General features: G+C 37.0%; 1 protein-coding gene across 1 annotated transcript in view; it reads right to left on the bottom strand.

Annotated features, from left to right (window-relative positions):
• Positions 1-5,234: 5,234 nt before the first annotated feature.
• Positions 5,235-11,169, bottom strand: part of LOC124550860 (elongation factor 1-gamma) — a 47,029-nt gene continuing 41,094 nt past the window's right edge. The window contains exons 8-10 of the mRNA XM_047125599.1: positions 8,885-9,054; positions 7,586-7,710; positions 5,235-5,517 (exon numbers count right to left, since the gene is read on the bottom strand). Coding sequence (XP_046981555.1) covers positions 5,362-5,517; positions 7,586-7,710; positions 8,885-9,054 — 451 coding nt within the window. The 3' untranslated portion in view covers positions 5,235-5,361. The remainder of the gene's footprint in view (positions 5,518-7,585; positions 7,711-8,884; positions 9,055-11,169) is intronic.

Below are 11,169 nucleotides of genomic sequence, written 5' to 3'. Positions count from 1 at the left end.
TTTTTTTCTTGTACACGTTTTCTAATCCTTGGATGTTGGAAGAACCTTCGATATTCGCAGTGGCATCTCTTGAACAAATCTGATGGACACGCAATTCTCTGTATCATCAAACAGAAGAGCGAAAGTGGTGGGACAGCGAGGGGGGGGGGGGGGGGGGGGGGGGGGAGGGGAGGACACCACCGTAAGAAAAGCAACACTGAGGAACCAAGCACTTCCAGCAGGACAACCATATGGTACAGTAAAAAAAATATCACAAGTATAATCAAGCTTTGTTCAACAATCACTTCCCATAATTAGTACAACAAACTGTAAAAATCTGACTTCCTACACGACTGACATTTCGGACAGTCTATCTGTACTTCTTTTCAGTTTTGAAGAACCATTTCAACATGTCAAGGGTGCCCATATGATAGTTTGTAGGCGGTTTATGAAGTATTTTTGATGTTCTAAAATACAAATGGCAATGTAATTATTCAGAAGAAAGGCAATCCTGACCATCATAAAAACCTGCTTTCACTGACATTTAAATAATTCTCGGGTATGAAAAACAGCTGATTACACTATATTTTTTCCTTTGACAGAGCCGGTGGGGTGGACATTGACGACGCCATAGTCCACCCTTGGTCACAGGTATGGGTGCCCTTGCAACATTTGTTCCTTAATCCCCATTCTCAGCTAGATCAGTTTCTCTGTCCACTAGCAACGACAGTAACACACACACCTGTGACACATTGCTAAGGTATAAGATCAGACAATGCCTATTCAGCTGTACTTGTCATGATGCACTTCACACCTCAATTGTTGTTCTTTCAGCCACAGCTGTGGCCTCCATGACAAATTCTTCAACTTTCTACACGTCACTTAAATGGTACCTGTTATCCATTGCCTTGCAGTAACTATAATGAACAATTCTGATTTGTTGTCATCAATACGTCTTCCATTATGTACATTAGCAAGTAATGTTGGCATAATAGCTTTAAAAAACCTAGAGTGAACCTTCAACATTTTTCTGTAATTTATTGCTGAAATTGTGTAATTAGAGTTTAATAGCAAAGTTCCTTTTAAATAAGATTTTTGATACTTTCAGTTCATTGTCAATAAGAGTTCCAAATCGTAAATTCTTTTAGCCAATACCACAACTTGAGAAAAAATATAAAACACGCACTTAGAGACTTGGCATCTACTTTTAAAGTATGTCATTTATACACCGACAGTAGCAGGTTCTTGCAATAACATTTCCAAAAGTAGAGTTAAGTATTTGACAACACGGTTTGAGGTGTTAAGTTTTGAATGTTTCTTTAAAATACACACAAAATAGCAAAAAGCTAGGCCTTTGTAATAATGGTGCCATTTGGGCAGCCATACTTTGAGCCTTTCAAAATTGTTGGCCTTAGTGGGAATAGAACATGGTTTCCAGAGTAGTGGTCCGCTACAGTAATCTCTACACTGTAGGGATCATCACAAGCAGCAGCTGAAATTAATAATTTCACTACTGAGGAAGTCAGGCATATGTAGAATCTTGTCAAAAAATTGTGAATCTTAACATCTGCTTTCAAAATACTGCCTACAGAGGTGACTCATTCTCAGTCTCATTTTGCTAACACTAAGACTACGTAACTCATTTTGAGGAAAAATTATAAATCAGCAGATTTCCTTACAGAAAAGTTACTTCTACATCAGTTCAATTCTTTCCTGGGACAAGCACAAGAAATTCTCTATCACATTGTCATAAAACAGGCTTGCTCCTCAGAGTGACAAGGGTCTGCTTCTCTACTGAAAGTAGACAAGTCACTCAGTCTCATCATGACTGTGTGCTGCTTAGGTATGTGTCTATTCTTTTCAGAGCCAAGAGTGTGTTCCACTTAAGATTTTGTACACGGTTTTATCAATATCAAAGTTGACAATTTACACACTTGTTCATTAGTGAAACTACCTCAGTCTTAGAAGAGCATTTGGATACAATGAGTTAATTTTTCAAAGCAACTTAATTTAACAGTGGCCCATTAATTGACAACTGTTTATGTAAGAGATGGTGAGGAAATTTCAGTCCATTTTCTTAGTTCTGAGAGTAAATCAGTGAAAAAATTCCAGCTAAAAAAAAAGAGAACCTCAGCTATCTCTCACGTCAATTTCTGTTTCATCTGAATGTAGTCTCTTTATTATCTGTTTAGAATTTGTATCCCAGTTTTGATCCATCGACGATTTCCCTGTCAAACTGCAAATGTTTTGAAATCTCCTTAACCTTCTTGCTGCAATACACACCACAATTTGTCATTTGCAGTATGTTATACAAGACATCCATGTAAGTGACCAGCTTAGAAAAAACTTCCAAGAAAATTTACTGAAAGCTGTTCAGAAACGCAAAAACCTTGAGATTTCACCACTGCATCATTGACCAAATTAAGACTTGCCCAGAACACTGTCAAACAATTATAAAGGTTTTTCTCTGTGTTCTTTAACTGTGTGGACTAATCTGGATGAGAAGTTCCACCCAGTTGGGGCAAGAGATGGCAACTTCCTTTGAACAAATTCCTGTAACACCATCATATGTCTCGCCAACCAACTTATCTGCAATGGAAAATTCAACTATGCACTCAACATGAGCAAACAGACCCTTAGCAGTTCTGTCTGCACACATCAGTAAAACCAATGAATGTTTCACATCACCTTCATGAACAGTGGACAGCTGCGATTTACACCACATCCTAAGTTTCGTCAAGCATAACGGCTAAAAAATCTGCTGAATCTATTTCCGGTTTTAGTGATACCTTGACAACCTCAGAAATAGCTTTAATAAGGTCATTTTGTATACTTGCAGATGTTGCTCAAAATACTGTAGAAGTACTGAAGTGTGCTTCTAGCAAGTGGCCACAGTTTTTCAAAACCTTCAGTAATTCCAGGTGCAGCACATATGGTTGCTTTATAAATTATTAAAAAATATTACAGCTTACTTCATGCACATAAACAGAACTTAAAAAAATTAGCTAGAAGGGCAGTACAGGAAAAAGACACTAGCTGTCTGAAAGCATTTAATAGTAGCTTACCACAGGAATCCTTCCTCACTCTAATTTTTATATTATTATACAAGTGTTACTCTTTCAAGAAAGTCCAGAGTTTGGCTCGGAGCAATAGCTACCCAACACAAAACCTTTGAAACAATTGAAGAAATCCCAACTTCTGATCTACACATCCTAATCCAACATTTTTGTAAGTTAAGTTTACAACTGAACCCCTATAAAACAAAGGTGCTTGTTTTTGTCTGTCCAATACACCAGCACACACAGGCTTCAATGTCTATTGTGAGGGGGAAACTTAAAACTACACATCTAATATATCTTGTGATCATGTTAGCAGATAACTCTACACAACATCTGCTAAAGATGAAAATGTGCACTTTAAACTGACTCTGCAGAAAAGGTTAATAGAAAGCCACATTTATTTAGCAAACCAACAGAAATAACTCTTTGTTCGGCACTCTGGTATCCTCAACAGAAGAGCATTGTGTAGTTAACCAATGTACAACTTAATGAAGCCATCTGTATTGTTATTGGGTCAATACAACCTACTCCCATATACTGGTTACCTACATTAAGTCGTCACCTAATATCCGACAGAAGTGTGTGCTGCTATGAGAAGGTTATCGATAATTCTGACCTTCCAATGTTGAACAACGTAATTCCCTGTGGAGCAAAAAAACACCCCCTCAAGATATCCCACTCTTATCACAGGCAGAACTAAATGAAAATGAATTCAAAGCCAACAATGAATGAAATTGTTAGCAACAATACAGTTCTCCACAATGCCTGAAAATTGTTTGTTTGACCCATGACAGTGATGCAGAAACACTTCCAGTGCCTTTTCAATAAAATTAAAAAAAAAATCAGATATTAGCACTTGCATTCTTTTCCAATTGTGAGCTGCATCATTGATAATTACTTAAAATCAGTGGTGGATATAAGCCAATGAAATGTGTGTGTGTGTGTGTGTGTGTGTGTGTGTGTGTGTGTGTGTGTGTGTGTGTGTGAGAGTGAGTGAGTGAGTGAGTGAGTGAGAGAGAGAGAGAGAGAGAGAGAGAGAGAGAGAGAGAGAAAATCACCCCACATTTAATTACTCTGTCATTACAACCAGTGTCAACTATACATAAATTACAGCAGAAATAGGAACTAGGGCAATAAATGTGTGTTTTAGAGTATGAATGAACAAATCTAAATTGGGATTTAGACAGGTTGTGACCTATACAACAGTACCATCCAAAACCAAAACTGTCTAATTTCCCTAGAATAAAGCATCACAAATGACCAGTTCCTCAAAACATACATTAAGAACATCCCATCAAATCTACACGCAAAAACATAATGCCACCATCAAAGGCTGAATAATTTTCATTTCACAATTTCAATGTACCACGACAACTGAAGAGACCAATGAGATCTAGTGTAGTATTGTACATCATTGAGTAATTAGCAACTAAAACCATTTCCCATTACATACCTACACTTTTCCAACATGACAGCGACAAATATTACAGAATGTAATATTTCACGCTGCTTTTAGAACCAAAGCACTTTCTGTTCTACAATGCAATTATCACAAAACCTTCATATCAAAGCAAGTGACGTTGATTCATTTAAACAGTAAAATCACAATATTACATTTAAGCAAAATGATACTTCTGTATCCAATGGTAAAAGTTATGATAACGAAGTTTAATTTGGTGTGAGTATTCAATTTCTTTTATTTACAGACAAAGTAATATGAAGAAGCTGCATTACATGCCACCACAACAAAAACACTGGGTGTATTAGCGTGGATACAGGACAGGCTGTTAAATGATTTTGGTATACAATGCACAACTAACGAAAACACAACACACACACACACACACACACACACACACACACACACACACACACACACCACACACACACAAAATTCCTGATGTGTTCTGAACAACAGTTCAGAATTTTAGACATGGTTTCAATTCACAATCTTTATTAACATTCAGGGAAACAGGCAAGCAATAAAAATTTAAATCCAAAATGCAATCCCTCTGAAGGAATACACGTAGTACACACAAAACTGTTTAATAAAACCAGCTTGTTACTATCACACATGCCAGTGGTGTTAAATGCTGCAAATGACCTTATAAAATGTTGGCTATTTTTCAAAATGGAGGCACACAATCTCACCAATCTCAAATTCCCCTCAACAATAAATAAAGATAACCAGATAAATTGCTTATGAACACTTCCAACATTTTATTACAAAAGTCATGTCTTTGCTACTGCTCACAGTACAAAGAAATTCTGGCAGTAAGCAAAACCCTCATCTCACTTTGTGTAAGTACAATAAATCTTGCATTTATTTGAAGATCTTCCCCTGGTTGAACTTGCGGCCCTGCTTGTCTGTGCCCGTCCACGAGAGGTACTGCTTCACCAGTGCCTTCGTTTCCTCCTTGCTGGGATCCAGCTTGGTCCACTGGTAGGACTCATAGTCAACCTGCCAGTCTGGACTCAGCTGGAACAATGTTGAATTCACTCTAATTACCAGGAATGCATTAAGTCAATATCATTTGAGAAGAAAGGGCTGATGATATACAATGGCACCACTTGTGACAAACACTTTTACCAATCATTCACACATTTAACTATCACACCCAGAGCAAAACATTCTTATTAATAATAGTTTTCCTGGGATCTGGACAATATTTAGGAACAGGTCATCCTGAAAGTTTAAGGAATGACTGTGCTCTGGCCTTGGCACACAAGAGCAACCTGTATAATTTTTCTCATGTTTGAACAATGTGAGGTAAGAAACCTGGTTTAAAAACATTACCCCTTCATTTAATCCAGTAGAACCAGTTCAGCAATCCTAATTTTATTTCTAACTTTAACTGGGTAATATCTCCGGTCTTTTTCAGAAATGAATGACTTGTCATTTAACAGTTACAGTATAGTCAGATCTTACATTCGAGTTTTTTTTTTACCCTCCAACACAACTGAATTGTACTTTATCGAGATCACGTTAGCACGTGTGGCGTTATGAGATCACATACTATCCCAAACACTGTACCTGTAAGTCTGCATTTTCACCAACAAAAAATTTAAACCATTGCTGAATTAGGCATTTCTCAGTTGTACATTTTCCCTGCTCAAAATCTGTGTTCTATTACAGTCCTCATTCTAAAGAGATAAAGGTTTCCAATTATCTTTGCCTTTTAGATGTAATTCTTAATACACTATTCTCATTCTCAGATTTGTCTGATTCTCACAGTTTTCCAAGGAATACTTTCCCCTAAGGATTTTTTTAATGTCAAAAGTAATGGTCCAATAACATGATTAAATCTCTCCACAATACATTTAAATTTCCCGTGATCAATTTCATGTAACAGCATTTTCCCTTGTGCACATTTAATCAGAACACAAGTTAACTTACTGAACAGCTATCTTTTTAATTTTGATTACTCCCTTACTAGACACCAGCCCATTTTCTTTACTGCCTCATCACTCAATGTGTATTCTTTACCTCTGCCTTTGCATTCATATTCAAGCACCATGAAAACTGACAAAAAATATCACCTTGTATTGAACGCAACACACTTATTTCAATACACAAAATAATTTGAAGTGTTCTGTGTAAAATCGAACAGAAAAATTATAACGAAAAGCCAACAGTTTCCTGAACTGCATATAAAAGCAGCAGCACACAAATCAAATGGCATGGCAGACAAGCTTAGTGACTTCAAGAAAACAGATGTAGAGAATTTAAACTACAAGGAAAAAATAAATTAGCAGAACTGTGCAACAGTTTTAATAAATTTCACCTAAACACCAACTTTCCATGACTTCAAGAAAGAACAGTTTTCTTTAACTATCACTCTAGAAAAAATAATATACACAAAGGAGATAGCAAAAAGAATCTAAGAACCCATTCCAAACCATGTAAGGTGGCTTCTTAGACAAGTACATTACTAGCCTCCAACACCCCCCAGGCCTCAACAAAATTACCAAGAAGGGTCTTAATTATGGACATCTGTCATTCACTACTGATTTACAGACTAATGTTTAAAAGAAACTGGACATGTAAAGAAATTACTAGACAGATATAAACTTTAAAAACCATTGGTATATAAATTTCATCATTTGAATACACATCTTACTTCAGCTCAATTACTGGATTAAATTACCTTACTTGGTACAACACACGGTAAAACTATGATGAAGTGTTTTACACTATCTAAAAATGAGATTACGACAAATGTTTCAACTATTCAAATGTCATTAGACAAACCTTACTTTATATTAATGGCAAACATATGCAATATAAATTTGGCTTGTGCAACACGCGGAAATTTATAAATATACAAATGAAATAATGTAGGTAGTATGGTTTTTATACCAACTTTTTTGCACATAATGTATTCATTAAAAATACAACACAGATTATCAATAATCAGAATTGACTCTTCAGATACCCAAAACAAGTAATCAAAATATTTCATAAGAGGTGTCAGAAACAATTAATTGGGAAATCATCATGAGAGTCCACAACTGTTCATTTCTTTCAATTTGAACAAAGTACTTACATCGAATGCCAAGTCCTGTCCTCTCCACACCCAGATTCCTGAAATAGAGCTGTCATTATCAGCACCAAACAGGCACATTGAGGCAAACGCATTCTTGCGCATTTTATCCAGACGCTGATACATGCCTGCAACAAGACATTAACAGCTTAGAAAAAGCAGCAGAAACCATCTAATGTATTAAAATTAATCACCAAAATTCAGCTGTCCTTACTACATGGGGAAAACTTTTGTAGTGACAACAAGAACACCAAAATAGGATACTGGGTTATAAAATAAGAAGCTTTTTCCAAATCACATTGTGTGAAGACAGCTGACTCATGTTATACAAATCCCCTAACCAAGTTTGATGGGCTGTCTTTCACTGTAACAAACAGATAGTGGAAATCACTTCTACTGTTTTGGGGAAACTGGCAAGGAACGTAGGGAAATGGCTGTTTTTAAGAGCAGTCTACAGTATCTACCTATTATGTTTAGACCAAGTGATCCACTGTCTGGAGTCAATATGCTCTTCCTTATTTTGTACATATTTTATTCTCCGAGAAATTATCTTTTTAAGACAGGAAATTGAGAATTTACTGACTATTAAACTGTTAGGGCAATATTATTAATAAATAATGCTACAGCCTAAAATTACTCTAAAACGTGAACTGGCTCTTCAGAATCCAAATATGTAAACACTGATTTTCATAAGAGGTGTCAGAAATCAATGTTTTGGAAATCATCATGAGTATGCACAGAACAACGTTTAGATTCACAGCCTAATAACCAAATCATAACTAGTTGCCAAGGACTTTTATGGTACTTTTTATCCTCTTGCCTCACTAAAGTAACCAGTTTCAACTTGCATGAAAGCAACTGTTCGGCAGATTCTCTGAATAGATCCAATGGTATCTCATCATAAGGACAAATGAACAGGCCATAAGATGATGAAACCAGTCATTTTATTTGTGAGACTGGATCTAGCACCCGTTTGTGTGTGTGTGTGTGTTTTTTGGAAATTTTATGCTCTAGCATGTCTTAATGAAGAAAGTATTTTAAGACGTTCTGTCACTGCTTTTTCTTAAAAAAGTGAAAGAGAATTACAAAATATGTGAAGCAACACTGTATTGCTATTGCACATAAGGTGTGCAATGTGACTGAATTGCTTTACCTTGCTCTCCCTTCCGTTGGTTACAAGTCAAGTGACAGATACACTTGCTTGCCTTTAAAAAAGGGATTACAAAAGATGCACTTCACACAACTGCTTGTACATTTGGGATACACACAACATTAGTTTCAACAAAATAGTTGATGCCTTACCTGATATAAGGTTGCAGCTCATGAAAACCTTCTGCAGCTCATCATTATATTTGTATTCACCAAGCCAGATTGAGTAATGCTCTGGATCAAACTTCTCCCAAAAATAAGGAATGGATTTACTCTCATCTTCGTTGGAATAGAAACGCTTGAAATCATCCATGTTGAATGTCCTGTAAAATTGAAACTACTTTCAGTAAAGTAATTGCACTCCAAACCAGTTTGCAAAAATCTGGAGAAGATTATTACAGTGCTAAGTTTTAAATTCTCTGATATAGTGAGCAGATACAGTCAGCAAATATACAGTGGAACAAAAGTTGAGCACTCAGTTTCAAACCATAGAATTACGTGTGACGTAAGACTACATGACCAATTTGAAGCCGGACTAAACATCCAACAACACCAAATTTAAAGGGGTCAGAGCACAATTCACCTCACATTGAGCTTGCACGATGACCAAACTCTGATACAGCGCGCACAGAAAATAATGAAATTCACTGCCCGTTTACAGGATGTGTCCTAAGAGTGATGCATCGCAATTGTTTGTGATGTAACTATACAATCACAGAGTGGTTTGACTTGTTGGGGAGGGTTGAGACCCCTCAGCTTTACAGCATAAGGTCACTTGACTGCCTCTGTGCTCTCTCAGGGTTAGGATGGCTTCTTCCGTCAATCTCTACGTAGTGGGCGCATCGAAGATATGATGGAAAAATCTTTCGAGCAATGCTATGCAATACTTTAGGTCGCTGACAAGACCTGCACAGGACACCAGTCAACATCGCGAATGACACTGTGCACCAGTTACTGAATTCAGCCCGTCAAATGAGTGCTCGCTTGACGTCGGAGGTAATGAGAGTGGCGGCTTGGCCACGTGGAAAACTTGAGCAAAAGCTTGTGTCCAGACTTTTGGCCAATGTGCAAAAGCAACAAGTGGAAGTGTTTGAAGAACTTAAGAATTACTAAAGAAGATTCCAATTTCCTGGACAATGTGATCACTGCGGATGAGTCTTGGGTCTTTCAGTACGACCCCTAATCAAAGAGGCAGAGTGTGGAATGGCACATGAACCACAAGTAGCCAGACCACCGAAGCTGAATTTTACAGAGCACTGCACCAGAGAATCACCGGGTCATCTGTGTCCAAAGGGAGTTCTGTGAATCATGGGAATGGCACCAAGTCAATGCACCACCACTTTTGTTGTCACAGCCTTGACAAGTTGCTCTACAGTCTTGACCTGGCCTCAGCAGACTTTTGTGTTTCCTCAGCCGAAAACAAACCTCAATGGAAAGCATCTTGAGTCTGTGGACAATGTGCAAGCTACTTCAACGGCTTCCCTGAATAGCATCCCAATTAAGGAATTCCATGATTACGATGCGGAAATCTCACTGTCAAAAATGTACTGATGCAGAAAGATCATATGCCCAAAGCATTTTAAGTTGTTGAACCTATCTGAGAGTAGCTTTTTTTGAAAAATATGCAACGCATTAATTTTTGGACAAACCCTATAGATCCAAGTAACATGGACCAGGTTTTCTACCTCATCCCTCACAGATATATTGAGTAAGTTGCAACACCTACTTACAGACTAAACACTTAACTGTTTGAAGTCACAGTATCTTCCAGATTCTCTCTAAATTTTGTTCTTTGGAAAATAATAAAACCGAGACTTCACCACCTATTTAATTTCTTATGCATTATTATTTATTAACAATGCTACAATCTACAGTAAATTCTCAATAACGGATACTGGCTCTTCAGAATCCAAATACATAATCAAAGATTTTCAGATAAGAGGTGTCAGAAATCAATGAAATGGAAATCATCATGAGAGCCCCGCTAAGGAGAACCTACCGCAAAGGCTCCCGACTTCACATTTTTTATTGTTCACGCCTAAGACTCAAATATAAATTTTTAAGCCCTTACATAAATTTGTACAAATTAAAATAATTTTGGAATAATTTATTCATACGAAGGCAGTAGAAATGAGTAGAAAGTATCTGAATTCATATTTAAAGGCTGTCCCATGTGAATACAGGAAGTTCCCCTGGGTCAATATGCATTTCTCTTTCTCAGAGTCAAAACATCAACAGTTAAATGAATGTTGTCCAGCAAACACTAACAATAAATCAACACATTTCAGTGCCTCAGCATACGGAATAATGGGTTCATCAATTGCCTTGTCTTCACTGTGTTTGCCATATTCTTGTCGCATAGCTGCTGAAATTACTATTTACCCCCCCCCAGATGTATATATCACCTACGTCTTCACAAAACTATTTTAACACAATAT

The sequence above is a fragment of the Schistocerca americana genome, chromosome 9, assembly GCF_021461395.2.
Source record: "Schistocerca americana isolate TAMUIC-IGC-003095 chromosome 9, iqSchAmer2.1, whole genome shotgun sequence".
In the NCBI taxonomy this organism is placed as follows: Eukaryota; Metazoa; Arthropoda; class Insecta; order Orthoptera; family Acrididae; genus Schistocerca; species Schistocerca americana.
The sequence above is the reverse complement of the archived record's forward strand: the minus strand, read 5'-3'. Positions and strand labels throughout refer to the sequence as shown.